At 47.7% G+C, this 21,073-nt stretch overlaps 1 protein-coding gene across 2 annotated transcripts in view; it reads left to right on the plus strand.

The window, feature by feature from the left end:
• The first annotated feature begins 6,288 nt into the window (after positions 1–6,288).
• The window catches only part of GPD1 (glycerol-3-phosphate dehydrogenase 1), a 79,531-nt gene continuing 64,746 nt past the window's right edge, over positions 6,289–21,073 (plus strand). The window contains exon 1 of one of the 2 annotated variants that reach the window (XM_056555384.1): positions 6,289–6,451. In XM_056555384.1, coding sequence (XP_056411359.1) covers positions 6,414–6,451 — 38 coding nt within the window. In that variant the 5' untranslated portion in view covers positions 6,289–6,413. Of the gene's footprint in view, positions 6,452–9,601; positions 9,663–21,073 lie in introns of those variants that run through there. The other variant, XM_056555385.1, reaches the window with a different exon arrangement.

The following is a 21,073-nucleotide window of genomic DNA, read 5'->3' on the forward strand; positions in this document are numbered from 1 at the left end:
TCTTTCTCAATGTGCCTTTATCTGCACAAACCTGTGTCTGCTCTGAATCGGCCAAAATCTCTCTTAATAGTGCAATGATCACGCTTCAGTTTTCCTGAAATGTTTCACTCTTTTCGGCAGCAGAGAGATCCTTCTTCCCCATATTGCTTGAAAAAGGTGCTCTGTTTAATAATGTGGAACACCCACCTTTTGGTAGTTTTTCCTTGACTTGGGCTCACCTGGCAATCTATCACAGGTGTCTGAGATTGTTTTCAGTGATCAAAAGAGACCTGAAACACAATGCCATCCATGAGTTAAACTGAAAAACAAAATATTTAAAGCGCAACTGTCATGAAATCTGGGAGCAATAACTTGCACACACCCTTTGTACTGTGTTCAGGTGGTGGGTATAGCAATGTTTTTACCTAATATTTGCAGGCTTTCATGGCCCCAAAAAATTCTTTTGATCCAAGCCACTGATGGTCGTATAGGCGTGGCACAAGGTAAGCAATGCCCACTTCCTGGGTCCTAGCGCATGTGCCCTTCAGCTAATCTAATGTGCACGCCGCTGCGTGTCATCCAGCAAGCTCCCTCTCCCACCGCCGTCTTCCTCTGCAGTGCTAGCTGGATGACACGCAGCGACGCACACGTTAGATTAGCTGAAGGGCCCATGCGTTGGGACCTGTGTGTCAATCAGAGGTGAAGCTGCCAGAAGAGACAGCGTGCATTTGAACAGTTCCTTATTAAAGGGAATCTGAGTCTATTTACCCGCACTAAACCCATTACACTGGTTTATAATGCGGGTGGACAGGATATAAAACAAAATGTCGCTTACAGAAATTGGTTTAACCATTTAGAAGATAAGGTGTGCAATTGAGCCGGGGATCAAATTTTTTTTTTATATATATGTTTTGTATATCTTTGCAAAACAGTAACCTTTCTAATACATTTATTTTATGAAGTAGATCTCCTTTTTTCTAGAAATCATGGCTTATAAAAAAAAAATATAGGGGTCCCTATACCATCCAGAAAGTGAGAGCCAGACTAGCCTCCTCTTGTCCTGTCTATCAGACTCATGTCAGAGAACAAAGAGGAGGGGTTTACAGAGCAGCCTGCAGTGATTGGATGTAAAGACCAAGCACAGCCGACTCAGGGAGGAAGTGAATGCATGGTGAGTGAGGGTGGGCTCAGTGCTTGCCTCCGACACACCCCTTCCTGTGCAGTAGATGTCATAATGAGTGAGTAACAGAACAGAGAGATTTGTGAGCCAAATACAAAAGCTGGATACATACAAAAAAAAGACATGGAAGCATTGTTTTTTTTTCTGCGATGTGACAGGTACACTTTACAGGAGTACTCTGATCACAGGGAGGGTTTTCAACAACATTCCTATTATGGCAGTCAAAAAAATAAACCTCTGCTTACCTCTTTCCGCTCCACGGGTGCATTACCTACCAACCTACCTGCATACTGAGGGCTTTAAAGGGGTACTCCGGCGAGAAGATGCCTGATCGCGGGGGTACTGCCGCTGGGGACACCTGTGATCTTCCACGCCGCACCCTGTTAGAATCAGCCCCCGGAGCGTGCTCGTTCCGGGTCTGATTACTGGCAATCACGGGGATGGAGCATAGTGACATCATGCTCCGGCCCCTCAATCCGAGCCTATGGAGGGGAGGGGTAACAGCTGTCATGCCCCCTCCATAGGCTTGCATTGAGGGGGCGGAGCTGTGACATCACTATGTTCTGTCCCCGTGATCGCCAGTAATCAGACCCAGAGCGAGCACGCTTCGGGGGATGATTCTAACTGGGTGTGGCGTGGAAGATCACAGGGGTCCCCAGCGGCGGGACCCCCACGATCAAGCATCTTATCCCCTATCCTTTGGATAGGGGATAAGATGTTTTAGCGCCGGAGTACCCCTTTAATCTTATATGGGGGAGAACTATATACCTACATCCTGGGGGCTTCTATCTAATAGGGGGAGGATTACCTACATACTGGGGGCTTCTTGCTGATGGGGGGGGGGGATTCCCTACCTTCCTACTGGTGGCATCTACCAAACAGGGTTTCCTACCTACCCACCTGTTAGGGGCTTCTACTTAATAGGGGAGGGGGATTTACCTAGCTAACTACTAACCAATTCTACCTAATAGGGGTCAAATCACCGACATACTGGGAAGTACTACCTAATGGGCGGGGAACTACCAACCAAATCCCTCTAACCACAACACACTTACCCACTCACTTATAGTATGCAGGGAATCCAAGGGAGGCATTATTTGGGACCTGTGAAAAGGTAAGAAATGAGCTATAAAGGTGTGGAACTTAATGTTTGTTGTCTGGCAGATTTTGCAGAAACAAGTCATGGCTAGAAAAAGTCTCCATGGCGGATTGGGCCAAAGAAAAAAGAAAAACAACAACTCCAAAAAGACACCTCCTGGGAGTCACTAGATGTAACTGAGCATTTGTGGATCTGGGATCACCACTATATGGGCACTGTATGGGGTATATCGGTCTGTGCATAGTGTTCAGGGGCAGCCAGTCCGATCGGACATGGTCCAAGGGCCTTGGCGGGTAAAGGGCCTGCCGCTGCCGCCTTTACTTGGGATCCAGGACACTTGTCCCAGATCTCCAGCAGACCGCTCTGCCTTCTGCTGTATGTGCAGTATACGCACATAGAGCAGAAGGCGTCCTCTCTGTATGAGCCACATCTGTGGCCTACATAGAGAGGGGACTTGACCTCTGCCTCCACGCAGCACGCATTGCAGGCGCTGAAGATGCCACTCATCGGTGCCTGCACTGTGGAGGAAGGAAGACGCGGGCCCTGCTGCTCTCCGGAGGAGATCGCTGCGTGGGACATCGCGTGAGCATAATTTTTTTATTTTCAACTTGGGAAGGGGGAGGGGGAAACCCTGCTGCCTACAACTACTGTGGGGGGACCCTGCTGCCTACAACTACTGTGGGGGGGACCCTGCTGCCTACAACTACTGTGGGGGGGGACCCTGCTGCCTACACCTACTGTGGGGGGGGGGGGACCCTGCTTCCTACACCTACTGTGGGGAGACCCTTATTGTGGGAGAACTCTGCTGCCTACACCCACCTACTGTAGGGGAACTCTGCTGCCTACGCTTATTGTGGGGGCGGACTCTGTTGCCTACACCTACTGTGGGGGGGGGACTCTGTTGACTACACCTACTGTGGGGGGGGACTCAACTGCCTACACCTACTGTGGGGGGGGACTCTGCTGCCTACACCTACTGTGGGGGACCCTGCTGCCTACACCTACTGTGGGGGAACTCTGCTGCCTACACTGCTGTGAGGGACTATCTACTTTGTTCCTGCCTAGCTAATATGGGGACAAATTAATCGGAGGGCTACTAGGGGCCCCTACCTCCTGGGGACATTACCAACCTGTAACTTCCGTAAGCAACACCTTATTTTCTGTCCGCTAAAACTAAATACACTGACTAGACTCTGGATCCCCCACTGGGTGAAGGGAGGTGCTGGTTACCTATTTGACTAACTACCTGGCTACCTAACTTTATACCTGGATGCCTAACTACTTACCTATATACCTGGCTATCTAACTACCTATTGTACATACCTGGCTGCCTAACTGCCTACCTGCATATATTGCTACCTTACTATGTACATACCTGGCCTTCATACATGGCTTCCTAACTACCTAGCTAGCAACCTACCTACCTACCTACCTGGCTAGTCACCTACCTACATATCTGGCTTCCTGATCTACCTACTGTGTTATCTATTTACCTGGCTACTTACCTAACTGCCTTTTTACTGTACATGACACCAAGGAGGGCATAAAAAAAAAATCCATAGTAATACAGCTTCATACACCTTTTGGGGTGGGTAACGTACCGTGCAGTTTTTTTCTTTTCTTTGTGGCTTCACTATTGTTTATGTGCCTGTTGGTGCTGCGCTGTCTTCCTTCCTGACGTAAACTCCGGCCTCAGCGCAGCGACACAAGACTCCGCCCACCAACGGCACAAAATGCAGGCTCAAAATTAAACAAAAAAGCCTCCAGAGTATGGATATACATGGTGCGGCATAGTATGCTTTTAATATTTTTTTATTTCTGAGGAGGGTGGATGGGTTGTTGCGGGATTGTTGGAGTGAAGCTATTTAGTGCCAGGCAGGCCAGTAAGGGTGTCACCCGATTTTTTTCCCGTACCCAGAACCGTAGCCTACCACGGTTTTTGGTCCGGGTGAAAAACTGTATTCGGGTGCATTCACACCATGTTTTTGCAATACAGTTCCCGTATCAGGTTTTTGATGAAAAATGGATTCCTCAAAACCTGACTAAACTGTATCAAAACGTGTACAAATTTTAACCCGTATACAGTTAAAAACTGTATATGTTTTTAACTTTTCACTCCATTATGAATAAAGTTTCACTTGTTTGATTGAAATTCCAAGAAAAAAAACTGTGCAAAGTAAAAAACCGGATGGAACCGTACGCACATACAGTTCTGTACGGTTCCCGTTGACTCCCATGTTAAAAAAGAAAAAAAAGAAAAAAAAAAACGTATAAGGTTTAATACAGTTTTTCTCCCGGACCAAAAACCGTGGTAGGCTACGGTTTTGGTTACGGGAAAAAATCTGACAAAACCATACAGGATGCAAAACGGACACAACCTGATGCATTGTTTGGCATACGGTTTTCAATGGAGAGTCAATGCACACGGTTTTCACATTGAAAATGTATACGGGAACTGTATTGCAAAAACGTGGTGTGAATGCACTCTAAAACCATATACGTTTTTTTTCTGGACATAAAACCTTGGCCTACCGCGTTTTTTTGGTCTGGGTGAAAAGCCGTATTAAACCGTATACGCTTTTTTTTTTTTAACATGGGAGTCAATGGGAACCATACAGAACCGTATGTGCGTACAGTTCCATCTGGTTTTCACTATACAGTTTTTTTTTCTTGGAATTTCAATCAACAAATGAAACTTTACTCATAATGGAGTGAAAAGTTAAAAACGTATATGTTTTTTTCTTAAAAAACGGATGCAACTGGACATCATTTTTTAAACCGTATACGTTTTTTTAACTGTATACGGGTTAAAATTTGTACACACATTTTGATACAGTTTAGTCAGGTTTTGAGGAATCCGTTTGTACATCAAAAACCTGATACGGGAACTGTATTGCAGAAACCCGGAGTGAATGCACCCTTAGCTTGCATGGTGGGGGGAAGGGGGGGGATGGAGGGTCCAGGGGTGGTGGGCACCATTTTCTATTCTCCCCTCAGAAGCTAGCTACAGCTTTGTGACAAACTTTCTTAGGCTGGGTTCACACCACGTTTTTGCAATACAGTTTTTTTTTCAAGTTTTGATAAAAAAACGGATTCCTCAAAACCTGACTAAACTGTATCAAAACGTGTGTACAAAGTTTTATCTGTATACGGTTGAAAACCGTATACAGTTTGAAAAGTGATGTCCGGTTGCATCCGTTTTTTAAGAAAAAAAACGCATATGTTTTGAACTTTTCACTCCATTATGAATAAAGTTTCACTTGTTTGATTGAAATTCCCAGAAAAAAAAAACTGTGCAAAGTCAAAAACCGTATGGTAAAAACTGGATGGAACTGTACACACATACAGTTCTGTACGGTTCCCATTGACTCCGATGTTAAAAAAAAAAAAAAACGTATACGGGTCTATACGGTTTTTCACCTGGACCAAAAACCGTGGTAGGCGACGGTTTTCTGTCCAGAAAAAAAAAAGTAAAAAACTGTGTGGTGTGAAAAACGGAGACAACCGTATGCAGTATGGTGTATACAGTTTGGAATGGAAAGTCTATGGGCACGGTTTTCTGTACAGTTGCATACGTTTTTTGTTTGTTTTTAAAACCGTATCCAAAAACTGTATAGAAAATCGTGGTGTGAACCCTCCCTTATACTGGCTTGTACTATTGATCTATGCAAATATATAATGTTCCAATTAATTACCACTGAAGCTTTATTTATTTATCCTGATTATAAATGACCTGTAACTGAATGAGTGTGAACAATGTACAGTGCACCAGCCCAGTGTTTCCCAAGCAGTGTGACTCCAGCTGTTGCAAAACTACAACTCCCAGCATGCCCAGACAGCCTTGGCTGTCTGGGCATGCTGGGAGTTGTAGTTTTGCAACAGCTGGAGTCACACTGCTTGGGAAACCCTGCAGCAGTCCCTTTCCCGCCAGGTGCCCATCCTGGCACTGCCCTGTCTCAGGCGGGCACGGGGAGGGCACAGGCTGCGCTCTCAGCCAATCAGCGGCGGGGGGCGGGCCCGGGATCGCACAAGACTGACAGCTCAGGTTTAAATGCCCTGAGTTCGGCCCTGGGTGAAGGTATCAGAGATCGGGTGGGAGCGGGCTGGGTAGTAGCGGCACAGACCTGTCTTCTGCACTGCACTGGGCACATCGTCATGGCACTGAAAGTATGCATCGTTGGCTCTGGCAATTGGTTAGTATGTGCACCTGATCTGCGCCATCTCTATGTGTTCCGTCTGTCATGTGTGTTCCTGGGAATAAGAAACTGCGTATCCCGAGTGATCGCCTGTTCACACTTACAGTAAAACCGCAGCAGCAGCAGCATGTGATCCTGGGGATCTGACAGAAATGTCTTTGTTTATTCATTGAGCAGCAGCAGAAGGACACAATCCACCCACAATAATATGTATGCTGAGCTGGGCTGACACAGATCGCTCTGTACAGTCACCTGATATTGTTATTGCTATGTATGTATATATATATATATATATATATATATATATATATATATATATACACAGTGGTCCCTCAACATACGATGGTAATCCGTTCCAAACGGACCATCGTTTGTTGAAACCATCGTATGTTGAGCGATCCGTGCAAAGTAAAGTATAGGACAGTGGTCTACAACCTGCTGACCTCCAGATGTTGCAAAACTACAACACCCAGCATGCCCGGACAGCCAACGGCTGTCCGGGCATGCTGGGAGTTGTAGTTTTGCAACATCTAGAGGTCCGCAGGTTGAAGACCACTGGTATTGGAGGTTATGCTCACGTGTCCCCGCCGCTCCAGACCCTCACCGCTGCCCTGGATGTCGCCGTCCATCGCTGACGCTGCGTCCCCGGGCCTCTGCTTCCCCGGCATCCTCGCTCTCACGTCGCCATCATCACGTCGCTACGCACGCCGCTCCTATTGGATGACGGGACGGCGTGCGCAGCGACGTGATGACGACAATGGAGAGCGCCGACGATGCAGGAAATCTCGAAGAGGACGCGCCGGAGCCCCGAGGACAGGTAAGTGATCGTCAGCGGACCACACAGGGCACCGTTAGCGGCTATCCGGTGGCAGCTGAAGCAGTCGGCGCTGTCGGATAGCCATTTATGCGATGGCCCCGACATACAAAAGCATCGTATGTTGATGCTGCCTTCAACATGCGATGGCCTCTGAGAGGCCATCGTATGTTGAAATGATCGTAGGTCGGGGGGGTCACTGTGTGTGTATATATATATATATATATATATATATATATATGTAGCAATACCCAATGGGCCTTATAGTGTATTTTCCCTGCCTGAGATACATCAGATTATTGGAATGACAGACATGGGGAGAATTTGCAAACTCCATGCAGGTGATGGATGCCCCACTACTGTCAGGCGGTACTGTATTGCCAACTACTGCAAAGCCAGTGCCCACAGGCGGCAAGTGTTCATAGGCTGCATAGTATGTTGTGAGTCTGCCCAGCTTAGATGTCTCCATGAACTTTACACTGGAGATCCTGCTAAAGTGTTTACTGCAAATACAGTCTATCCTACAGTGCCGATTGTTATCTGAAGGGTGACTTGTGTACTCATGGCATAACCTTTTGCACTATGCCCATGTGCTGGAGAGAGCAAATTCCTCCTTGTAACACACTATCCGCTTACACCACAGTAAGGTGCCTTCCCACATCCTAAAGGGAACTTACTGAAGGTTAAAAAAAAAAAAAAAAAAAAACCTATCTGAAGCACTATAAAGTTGTACTGAACACTTTCCATACTGACGCACGTGACCCACAGTTGTTGACTCAGTGACTGTATATTTACATGCATACATCTGTACTGTGTATGGTAGGGTTTCCCAACCAGCGTGCCTCCAGCTGTTGCAATACTACAACTCCCAGCATGCCCGGACAGCTTTCGGCTGTCCAGACATGCTGGGAGTTGTAGTATTGCAACAGCTGGAGGCAGGGCCAGATTAAGGCTGCCTGGAAGACGGAGCACTTCATTATGATGCCCCCCCCCCCCCCCGACAGTTCTTCCACATTAGGTGCAGTATAGTTCCCCCGCATTAGGTTGGCAGTATAGTTCCCCCGCATTAGGTTGTACTTCCCCCGCATTAGGTGCACTATAAGTCCCCGCACATTAGGGGTGCAGTAAAGTTCCCCCACATTAGGGGTGCAGTACAGTTCCATCACATTAGGGGTGCAGTACAGTTCCCCCACATTAGGGGTGCAGTACAGTTCCCCACATTATGGGTGCAATACAGTTCCCCCACATTAGGGGTGCAGTACAGTTCCCCCACGTTAACGCAAGGCTGCAGAGACAGGGACATCCTTGTGTCCTAAAAAGATTTTTCGGGACACATTGATGTCCTGAATGTAACAGGGGCCCCCTGCGGGCATGGGGCCCGGAGAAGGCGCTCCATGAGCACCAATAATGATCCAGCCCTGGCTGGAGGGGCACGCTGGTTGGGAAACACTAGTGTATGGACACACAGCTTGTTACACCAGCCTGAAAGAAGCCAACATAACATTTAACATTGTTATAAATCATTTAAAGGGAACCTATCACATTGAAAATGCAGCCCAATCTGCTGGCAGAGTAGGAGGAGCTGAGCAGATTGATATATAGTTTTGTGGAGGTAAAATCCACAGGATAATATATTTTTTATTTATGTTAAAGGGGTAGTCCAGTGCTGAAAAACGTATCCCCTATCCTAAGGATAAGTTTCAGATCGCGGGGGGTCCGACCGCTGGGGCCCCCTCGCAATCTCCTGTACGGGGCCCCAGCTCGCTGGCCAGATATCGGGTGTCGTCCACCGCACGAAGCGGCGTCTGCCACCCCCCTCAATACATCGATATGGCAGAGCAGGAGATTGCTGAAGGTAGCGCTCCGACTCTGCCATAGAGTTGTATTGAGGGGGTGTGTCAGCCGCAGTGGTCAACACGCCCCCCTTCCCGCAGGGGGAGATCGCAGTGGGCCCCAGCGGTCGGACCCCCGCGATCTGAAACTTATCTCCTTTCCTTAGCACTGGATATCTCCTTTAAATCTGCTAATTGTGGGCTAAGCCGTCAAGTGGGTGGTCCTTCCCAGTGATTGACAGCTATTTGTATCTCTTTACATATAGAGAGCTGCCATTCACTGGGTAGAACATCCCACAAGACTACTTAGCCCAGATTGGACTGTATTTTTAACATGACAGGTCCCTTTAAAGACTTACAGATATTTTGTAAACACTTAGGGGGATATTTATAAAATCTGTGTAGATGAAGAGTGGTGCAGTTGCCCATAGCAACCAATCAGATTGCTTCTTTCATTTTTTTTAAAAGGCCTCTGAAAACTGAAAGCAGTAATCTGGTTGGTTGCTACGGGCAACTGTACCACTCTTCCTCTACACAGGTTTTGATTAATCTCCCCCATAAGGTCTATGTTTATTTTATTTTATAATATTTAGAAGTGTGGTTACTGGAAATGGGAGTTGTGCAGAGGCCTGTAACTTGCAGTACAGTGTGTAGATAGGAATAATAGACCACGTCTTATCCGTGTTACGTACAGAGAAGCGTTCGGGTATCTCCGACTCTCCCATAGAGTTCCGTATGGCGGCCACCGCTTTTTGCGGTGGTCGACGCACTCCGTTCTTGAGGAGAGCCGAGGTGTCATTTAGGAGATTGTGGGGGGTCCAACCGCTGGCACCTCCCCAATCATTCACTTATTCCCTATACTTTGAATAGGGGATAAATTGTCCTACACAACAGTACTCCTTTTCCTTTAATCTCTCACACCTAAAGGATGCGGGGTATTTGTATTTCCCATGGGCCATGGCGGTTTTCACTTCTTTTTCTTAGGCCAGGTATGGTGCATTCAAATCCGGCACCCATCAGAGGGATGTATACAGGGCAGAGGGAATGTAGCGAATTAAGAATATGCTTCTTAGGCTGAGTTCAGACTACTGAATTTCCTAGCCTTATTCCATTTAGAAATGATGCTTGGGAGTAGAGATGAGTGAATTTACAGTAAATTTGATTCGTCACTAACTTCACGGCTCGGCAGTTGATGTCTTATCCTGTATAAATGAGTTCAGCTTTCAGGTGCTCCCGTGGGCTGGAAAAGGTGGATACAGTCCTAGGAGACTCTTTCCTAGGAATGTATCCACCTTTTCCAGCCCACCGGAGCACCGGAAAGCTGAACTAATTTATGCAGGATAAGTCATCAACTGCCGAGCCGAGAAGTTCGTGACGAATCGAATTTACTGTAAATTCGCTCATCTCTACTTGGGAGCTCAGGTGCAACTGGGTTTCATTGTTGTCAATGGGATTTCGCTGCACAAAGTGCACTATGACATTTCAGCAGGGGAGCTTCGGAAGAATAATCTTTCTCATTCTTATGGCAGAATACTGCGTGGAATACATTGCCGTCTATGGGGGTCTATAATTCAGTCGGCGACGACCACCCTTAGAAACTTAGGCCTGAATATTTCCAGCCAGAGATTCCATAGTCTGCCGTGGCCTTATCTGTAAATGATATGAGTTGCAGGGGATAAAAAGACGGCATATTTCTGGAACTAGCAGAACAGTACAAAACTCTTCGGGGGAGATTTATGAAAACCTGTGGATAGGAAAAGTTGCCCATAGCAACCAATCAGATTGCTTCTTTCATTTTTAACAGGGCCTCTGATCTGATTTGTTGCTATGGGCAACTGGTCAACTTTTTCCTCAGCACAGGTTTTGACAAATCTCCCCCTTAAATTGTACCTGTTGTTAACCAAATCTTTTAAGATAATGTAGCTAATACCATTATATGTATACACAGTATTTGTAATGTACATAGGGCTGGACGGTATACCGGTTCATACCGAATACCGGAATTTTTGTGCTGCACGATATGAATTCTTCCCAATACCACAGTACCGGTTTGGCCCCTCCCACTCTGTAATGAAAGAATTATCAGCCCAGTGCAGCGCTGTCCCCACATCAGGGAACTAATCATATGTGGCCCGCGAGCGCTGTTCTTCCCCCGCCCCCTGCCCCAATTAATTATCAGCCCAGCCGCTATCCCCATCGGGGTACTACTCACATGTCACCCGCAAGCGCTAACCTCCTCGTCCTCCTCTTTGTTGCGGGCCGCTGGCGCTGACACTCTATACTGTACGCCAGTGGTCTTCAACCTGCGGATCTCCAGATCTTGCAAAACTACAACTCCCAGCATGCCCGGACAGCCAACGGCATGCTGGGAGTTGTAGTTTTGCAACTACAACTGCTGTATGCTGTATCCCTATGCCCGGGCTCCAAAAGTTAAACAAAATAAACTTTTACCCACCTTCCCCGTCGGTCAGGACCAGCTACCTGGAGCCGGCTCCTTACATGACAGTGGGCTCAGCCTATCACCAGGTGAGGCGGAACATCGCTGCGGCCGATGATAGGCTGACGTCTCTCCGACATTCCCGTCCCCAGCATAAGGCCGACGTCGGAACATGCGTTCGTTTATTTTGTTTACCTTTTGCAGCCCGGGCATAGGGATACTGCACAGTATAGAGGTCAGTGCCGGCGGCCGCAACAAACAGGACGAGGAGAGCAGCGCTTACAGGTGATATGTGAGTATTTACCCCGATGGGGACAGCACAGTGTCGGGCTGATAATATAATTAATTTTGGGAGGGGGGGGGGGGATCGGGGGTAGATTTGGGTAATACCGTTATATACCGTGGAACCGCCATAAGTTACAAAATACCGTGATACACATATTTGGTCATACCGCCCAGCACTAAATGTACATTGGTTAAAAGGGTACTCCGCCCCTAGACATCTTATCCCCTATACAAGGATAGGGGATAAGATGTCTGATCACGGGGGTCCCGCCGCTGGGGACCCCCACAATCTCTCTTGCAGCCCCCCGAGTCATCAGCTCTATGGTGCTAAGTTTGCTCCGTGGCTGATGACTCACGATACAAGGGCCGGCAGTTCGTGACCTCATGGATCCGCTCCCTCGTGACGCCCCGCCCCCTTAATGCAAGTCTATGGGAGGGGGCGTGGCCACAGTCACTCCCCCTCCCATAAACTTGCATTAAGGGGCGGGGCCATGATGTCAGGAATCGCCGCCCATGTATAGTGAGTCATCAGCCACGGAGCAAACTTAGCACCATAGAGCTGATGACCTGGGGGGGCTGCAGGAGAGATCGGGGTGGGGGGGGGGTGCACTGAGGACAAGCAGGGCTCTGTACACTGAGGACAAGCAGGGCTCTGCACACTGAGGACAAGCAGGGCTCTGTACACTGAGGACAAGCAGAGCTTTGTATACTGAGGACAAGCAGGGCTCTGTGCACTGGGGACAAGCAGGACTCTGTACACTGAGGACAAGCAGGGCTCTGTACACTGTGGACAAGCAGGGCTCTGTACACTGAGGACAAGCAGGGCTCTGTACACTGAGGACAAGCAGGGTTCTGTGCAGAGAGGACAAGCAGGGCGCTGTGCACTGAGGACAAGCAGGGTTCTGTGCAGTGAGGGCAAGCAGGGTTCTGTGCATTGAGGACAAGCAGAGCTATGTATACTGAGGACAAGCAGGGTTCTGTGCAGTGAGGACAAGCAGGGCTCTGTGCACTGAGGACAAGCAGGGCTCTACACTGAGGACCAGCAGGGCTCTGTGCAGTGAGGACAAGCAGGGCTCTGTGCAGTGAGGACAAGCAGGGCTCTGTGCACTGAGGACAAGCAGGGCTCTACACTGAGGACAAGCAGGGCTCTGTGCAGTGAGGACAAGCAGGGCTCTGTGCACTGAGGACAAGCAGGGCTCTGTACACTGAGGACAAGCAGGGCTCTTTACACTGAGGACAGGCAGGGCTCTTTACACTGAGGACAAGCAGGGCTCTGTACACTGAGGACAAGCAGGGCTCTGTACACTGAGGACAAGCAGGGCTCTGTACACTGAGGACAAGCAGGGCTCTGTACACTGAGGACAAGCAGGGCTCTGTACACTGTGGACAAGCAGGGCTCTGTACACTGAGGACAAGCAGGGCTCTGTACACTGAGGACAAGCAGGGTTCTGTGCAGAGAGGACAAGCAGGGTTCTGTGCAGTGAGGGCAAGCAGGGTTCTGTGTAGTGAGGACAAGCAGAGCTATGTACACTGAGGACAAGCAGGGTTCTGTGCAGTGAGGACAAGCAGGGCTCTGTGCACTGAGGACAAGCAGGGCTCTACACTGAGGACAAACAGGGCTCTGTGCAGTGAGGACAAGCAGGGCTCTGTGCAGTGAGGACAAGCAGGGCTCTGTGCACTGAGGACAAGCAGGGCTCTACACTGAGGACAAGCAGGGCTCTGTGCAGTGAGGACAAGCAGGGCTATGTGCACTGAGGACAAGCAGGGCTCTGTACACTGAGGACAAGCAGGGCTCTTTACACTGAGGACAAGCAGGGCTCTACACTGAGGACAAGCAGGGCTCTACACTGAGGACAAGCAGGGCTCTGTGCAGTGAGGACAAGCAGGGCTCTGTGCACTGAGGACAAGCAGGGCTCTACACTGAGGACAAGCAGGGCTCTGTGCAGTGAGGACAAGCAGGGCTCTGTGCACTGAGGACAAGCAGGGCTCTGTACACTGAGGACAAGCAGGGCTCTTTACACTGAGGACAAGCAGGGCTCTGTGCACTGAGGACAAGCAGGGCTCTACACTGAGGACCAGCAGGGCTCTGTGCAGTGAGGACAAGCAGGGCTCTGTGCAGTGAGGACAAGCAGGGCTCTGTGCACTGAGGACAAGCAGGGCTCTACACTGAGGACAAGCAGGGCTCTGTGCAGTGAGGACAAGCAGGGCTCTGTGCACTGAGGACAAGCAGGGCTCTTTACACTGAGGACAGGCAGGGCTCTTTACACTGAGGACAAGCAGGGCTCTGTACACTGAGGACAAGCAGGGCTCTGTACACTGAGGACAAGCAGGGCTCTGTACACTGAGGACAAGCAGGGCTCTGTACACTGAGGACAAGCAGGGCTCTGTACACTGTGGACAAGCAGGGCTCTGTACACTGTGGACAAGCAGGGCTCTGTACACTGAGGACAAGCAGGGTTCTGTGCAGAGAGGACAAGCAGGGTTCTGTGCAGTGAGGGCAAGCAGGGTTCTGTGTAGTGAGGACAAGCAGAGCTATGTACACTGAGGACAAGCAGGGTTCTGTGCAGTGAGGACAAGCAGGGCTCTGTGCACTGAGGACAAGCAGGGCTCTACACTGAGGACAAACAGGGCTCTGTGCAGTGAGGACAAGCAGGGCTCTGTGCAGTGAGGACAAGCAGGGCTCTGTGCACTGAGGACAAGCAGGGCTCTGTGCACTGAGGACAAGCAGGGCTCTACACTGAGGACAAGCAGGGCTCTGTGCAGTGAGGACAAGCAGGGCTATGTGCACTGAGGACAAGCAGGGCTCTGTACACTGAGGACAAGCAGGGCTCTGTACACTGAGGACAAGCAGGGCTCTTTACACTGAGGACAAGCAGGGCTCTACACTGAGGACAAGCAGGGCTCTACACTGAGGACAAGCAGGGCTCTGTGCAGTGAGGACAAGCAGGGCTCTGTGCACTGAGGACAAGCAGGGCTCTACACTGAGGACAAGCAGGGCTCTGTGCAGTGAGGACAAGCAGGGCTCTGTGCACTGAGGACAAGCAGGGCTCAGTACACTGAGGACAAGCAGGGCTCTTTACACTGAGGACAAGCAGGGCTCTGTGCACTGAGGACAAGCAGGGCTCTGTACACTGAGGACAAGCAGGGCTCTGTACACTGAGGACAAGCAGGGCTCTGTGCAGTGAGGCTCTGTGACATGCTATGGGCACACACATCATGATGATTGACAAGCCAGGAGTCTGCACAGAGCCCTATATGTTCTGCCTCCACTTCCTGTATTTGGACTCCTCATAGAGACACACAGACAATAGCTGCAGGGACAGCATTTTTTCATCCAAAAATATACACATTTTTTTAATCAATGTATATTACAAATATACATATAATGGTATTATCTACATTATGTCAAGTTTTTGTTAACAACAGGTACACTTTAAATATTTATTCTGTTCTTCCTATTGCTTGCATTGTTTAACTAAGTGAAAAATAAAAGTCCTTCCCCTCATGTGAGTAACTGAATCCGCTTAATCTAGTAGTTGACCTTCTAGAGACAGAGTTGAAGTGACCGAATTGCATAGGGCAGAGGTGTTAAAAGTGGTGAAGTGACCAAAGTGTCTTGCTTTTACAACATGTGGATTGTCTTGAGCCTGTGACCCTTTTTGTTTGTGTTGTTTTTTTTTATTTTTTATTTTTTTTTGGGGGGGGGGGGGGGGTTGTTGTCTGGTGGTGTTAGATTAGCTGGTAGTTAGTTGGTGAAATAGGCCTTTACTTCTGCTTGGATAGTTGTTCCAATTGGGCACTACACTAGAGAGCCAGCTGACATGGACACTTATCTGACCCTTTAGAAATCAGAGCCACTTGGTGACTGGCTTTAATCAGCGTATAATGGGGAAAAAAAAACTAGAGTGTATTCCAAATAGTGAGAAGCCCAGTAGAATTTAAAGGGGTATTCCAGGAAAAAACTTTTTTTTATATATCAACTGGCTCCAGAAAGTTAAACAGTTTTGTAAATTACTTCTATTAAAAAATCTCAATCCTTTCAGTACTTATGAGCTTCTGAAGTTAAGGTTGTTCTTTTCTTTCTAAGTGCTCTCTGATGACACCTGTCTCGGGAACTGCACAGAGTAGAAGAAGAGAAGAGGTTTGCTATGGGGATTTGCTTCTAAACTGGGCGGTTTCCGAGACACGTGTCATCAGAGAGCACTTAGACAGAAAAGAACAACCTTAACTTCAGAAGCTCATAAGTACTGAAAGGATTAAGATTTTTTAATAGAAGTAGTTTACAAATCTGATTAATTTTCTGGAGCCAGCTGATATATAAAAAAAAGTTTTTCCCTGGATAACTCCTTTAAAACTATATAGTGACGCGGTTCCTATACAGCCACGCTGTCCAAAGAGCCAATGCCTACGATGCCAATGTTGCAGCCACATTATACATCACCTGTTTGTTGAAGGATGTGACATAATACATTGGTGATAACAGGATGTGATATTTGCTTGTGATACTATTGTGTCCTATGTCTGGCTCTAGTCTTGCTTAAAATACCAGAACAGGCAGTAATATAAATAAATCTGATATAACTGAGCTCCATTCCTTGTATTGTTTGTAGTTGTACAATCTGTTAACATGACCCATAGGAGAAGTCTTGGCATCCCAGACAGTTCTCACTGTCAAAATCGGCAATGTAATATGGAACTTGTGTGTGCGCCACTGTCACTGACTAACGGTAAGTAAATAGAAGCAGTACAAGTTACAGAATGACACTCCTATAAAGTATCATGCCAGCGGCCGATAACCGCACAACCGATAACATACAGCCTGGAACAGACAAGACAATGGAAATGTTAGAAAATGGATGTTTTACATTCTGTAAATATTTGTATGAGAAGCATTTGTATTTTTTAACTTATCATCTGTTCTGAGCAGCAAGAAACATACAATGGAATAAACCCAAGAATCATCCAATTACAGTGGTCCCTCAAGTTACAATATTAATTGGTTCCAGGACGACCATTGTATGTTGAAACCATTGTATGTTGAGACCATAACTCTATGGAAACCTGGTAATTGGTTCTGAAGCCACCAAAATGTCATCCAAAAATAGGAAAAGGTGAGGATTAAAGATAAATAAGTAGATAACTAATAGAGATAAAGCAAGTGCTTACATATAAAAGGAAGAAAGATCTGCTGGGAGCTGTTAATCACTGACTGTCTATTTCAGTGTTTCACAACCAGGGTGCCTCCAGCTGTTGCAAAACTACAACTCCCAGCATGCCCGGACAGCCTTCGACTGTCCGGGCATGCTGGAAGTTGTAGTTTTGCAACAGCTGGAGGCACCCTCCTTGGGAAACACTGGTCTATGTAGAGGAAGGAATCTTCTTCAGGGTCCTGTACAGAACATGCAATGTCCCAAAAAAAAAAGTAAAATGGAGCCGCCCTTACCTGATTTCCAAAGGAGCAGCTAACTCTGGCACAGGTAAAGAGTACAGAACATGTAATACCTCCCTGTACTGTAGGGGGCGCTACCAGACACCAGTCAGTGCATGTACTTCAGTAATACAGGTAAAGAGTACAGAACATGTAATACCTCCCTGTACTGTAGGAGGCACTACCAGATACCAGTCAGTGCATGTACTTAAGTAATACAGGTAAAGAGTACAGAACATGTAATACCTCCCTGTACTGTAGGGGGCACCACCAGACACCAGTCAGTGCATGTACTTCAGTAATACAGGTAAAGAGTACAGAACATGTAATACCTCCCTGTACTGTAGGGGGCGCTACCAGACACCAGTCAGTGCACGCAGTTTAAGAATACAGGTAAAGATTACAGAACATGTAATACCTCCCTGTACTGTAAGGGGCGCTACCAGACACCAGTCAGTGCATGCACTTTAAGAATACAGGTAAAGATTACAGAACATGTAATACCTCCCTGTACTGTAGGGGGCACTATCAGACACCAGTCAGTGCATGCACTTTAGGAATACACAGGTTTTACCAGTGAAATGTCCATTCTGATTGGTCGGTTCTTCCAGCCATTGACACGTTTCGCAGATTCCATAGCATTGTATGTTGAGTCTGGTTTCAAGTTACAATGGTCCAGAAAAGACCATTGTATGTTGAAACTAGTGTATGTTGAGGCCATTGTAAGTTGAGGGATCACTGTATAATCTTATTTGACATTACAGAAGAGTTGTGCTTCAAAGAGCGCTATAGCATTTTCAATGCACGGGTGTAAGAAATACGTGGTGCGATAGATTTACAAAATAGGAAGATTGTAAAGATGGGGAAACTCCAGAAACAAGACTGTGCACATACCGTATTTATACAGTTAAATGCATGACACCAATGCCTAAAAAACTGATGTATACAACTTCCATTAGGGTAAACGTACACTACACAGATTTGCTGCACATTTTCTGTGCAGAAATTGCGTAGAAAATCCACAACGACTTACAGTACCAGCAAAGCAGATGTGATTTCTCGCCTACACAAATGGACCTGGGATGGGGATTTTAAAATCGGAAGCATGTCAGTATGTGTTGCAGATTTATTATGTATATCTCCATTGAATTCACAATCACGCTGACCCGCAGCCCCACCTCCAGGGTAGCCCTGCGTGTGTGCACATTGGAGAATACACAGCAGATTTTGGCCAGCCTGAAATACGCTGCATAAGTGCTACGTGGGACCATAACCCCCAATTTTACATCAAATCAGCACAATTTTTTTTTTTTTTTTTTTTTTTTTATTCATTTGGATTTTCCAGTGGATTTGCTGCAGAAAATGTCTGTGGCAAATATATATTGTGTATCTACTCTATACGGTATATTCACACAAAGAAGAAAAAACACAGCCGTATAAAGCAAAAAAAATATGTATAAAAATGGATACATTAGTTTTTCGTTTGTTTGTTTTTTTGCAGCCTTTTTTACTATTCATGCAGGGAAGTACATCCAAAATGAAACTATGGCTTTTTGTTCTGTGTGTATACATAGGCATGTGCACACTAAGGAATAACCACCTGGAAAAATTCAGTGTGCAGCAAGCGCCTCCCATGTTAATTGGTGTTCGGACTGCTTGGACATGCGCTGTCCCTGTTGACAGCAATGCAGCCCGGTATTCCAGCAAAATAATGAACTTTATTGTTTCGGTGGGTCCAGAATCAGCAGTTTCTGAAGCAGAATTTTTTGCCGTGGAAATCTTAGTGTGCACAGTGCAGCAGGAAGTCAGCTGCAAGCGGAATGCCACCCAGAGTAAATAAGGGCTTGTTCACACTCCGGCTGCGGAATCTGCTGCAGAATTCAATGAGATTCAGCTACTCTGTGCATACTGCAGAATCGCCACAGCAATATTTCGGTGGAATGGATGTCCCCCAAAGAATCTCAAGTTCATTCTTTGGGTGGAATTCTGCCGGGCTGCATTGCTGTCTATAAGACTGCACACATCCGTTCTGTCCTACCGCTGATGATTTTGCCGTGGTCTGCTGCACGTGAACATTGCTGGTGGAATTCTGCTGGCTGAATGTGTGAAGTGTGAGCAAGTCCTTAAACACTCATTAAGCTACCACTAGAGGAGCTTAAAGGGGTACTCTGCCCTTAGACATCTTTTCCCCTAGCCAAAGGATAGGGGATAAGATGCCTGATCGCCGGGGTCCTACCGCTGCGGCACCCCAGACATCCGGTGCATGGAGCGAACTTTGGTCCGTGCCGGATAACTGGCGATGTGGGGCGGAGTCTCGTGACGTCACATCCACGCCCCTCAATGCAAGTCTATGGGAGGGGGTGTGACGGGCGTCAACATAGGGCTGGGCGGTATGACCAAATGTGTGTATCACGGTATTTTTGTAACATTTGGCGGTTCCACAGTATATAATGGTATTTCCTTCCCCGAAATTAATTATCAGCCCAGTGCTGCCCCCATTGGGGTAAATACTCACATGTCACCCACAAGCGCTGCTCTCCTCGTGCTGTTTGTTGCGCCCGCTGGCGCTGACACTCTATACTGTGCGGTATCCCTATGCCCGGGCTGCAAAAGGTAAACAAAATAAACTAACACATGTTCTGACGTCGGCCTTACGCTGGGGACGGGAACGTCGGACAGCCGTCAGCCTATCACCGGCCGCAGTGATTTTCCGCCTCGGCTTCTGATAGGCTGAGCCCATTGTCATGTAAGGAGCTCTGGCCGGCTTCTTACATGACAGTAGGCTCAGCCTATCACCGGCCGAGGCGGAACATCGCTGCGGTCGGTGATAGGCTGACGGCTGTCCGACGTTCCCGTCCCCAGGAAGCAGATGAGGCCGGTACCGGACCAACGGCAGGTGAGTTAAAGTTTATTTTGTTTAATCTTTGTAGCCCGGGCATAGGGATACCGCACAGTATAGAGCAGTGGTCTTCAACCTGCAGACCTGCAGATAATGCAAAACTACAACTCCCAGCATGCTGAGAGTTGTAGTTTTGCAACATCTGGAGGTCCGCAGGTTGAAGACCACTGGTATAGAGTGTCAGCGCCGGCGATGGGGACAGCGCTGGGCTGATAATTAATTAGGGGGTTGCAGAACAGCGCTTGCGGGTCACATATGATTAGTTCCCCGATTTGGGGACAGCGCAGCGCTGGGCTGATTCATTCATTCCCGAGGGGGAAGGGCCAAACCGGTATTGCGGTATGGGTTAAAATTCATATCGTGCAGCACAAAAATTTTGATATTCGATATGAACCGGTTTTCCGCCCAGCCCCACGTCAACGCCTCCTCCCATAGACTTGCATTGAGGGGGCATGGCTGTGATGTCACGAGTGGGACGTGGCCATGACATCACAAGCCTCCGGCAATGCACCTGACACTCTAAACGAACGCCGGGTACAGAATGGACATCGCGGGGGTCCCCAGCGGCAGGACCCCCACGATCAGACATCTTATCCTCTGTCCTTTGGATAGGGGATAAGATGTCTAGGGGCCGAGTACCCCTTTAATGGCCCATCCCTAACATGTAGAACAGTGGTCTTCAACCTGCAGACCTCCAGATGTTGCAAAACTACAACTCCCAGCATGCCCGGACAGCCAACGGCTGTCCGGGCATGCTGGGAGTTGTAGTTTTACTACATCTGGAGGTCCGCAGGTTGGAGACCACTGATGTAGAAGATAGTAAAAAGAAAAATATATCATTACTAGCCTAAGGGAGTGCAGAGACCTCTTCTGTTGAATGACTTCCCAATCCTGTCTATCTGCTCTTCAGAAGAAAATGTGTTG

This window comes from Hyla sarda, chromosome 2, assembly GCF_029499605.1.
Source record: "Hyla sarda isolate aHylSar1 chromosome 2, aHylSar1.hap1, whole genome shotgun sequence".
NCBI classification, from domain to species: Eukaryota; Metazoa; Chordata; class Amphibia; order Anura; family Hylidae; genus Hyla; species Hyla sarda.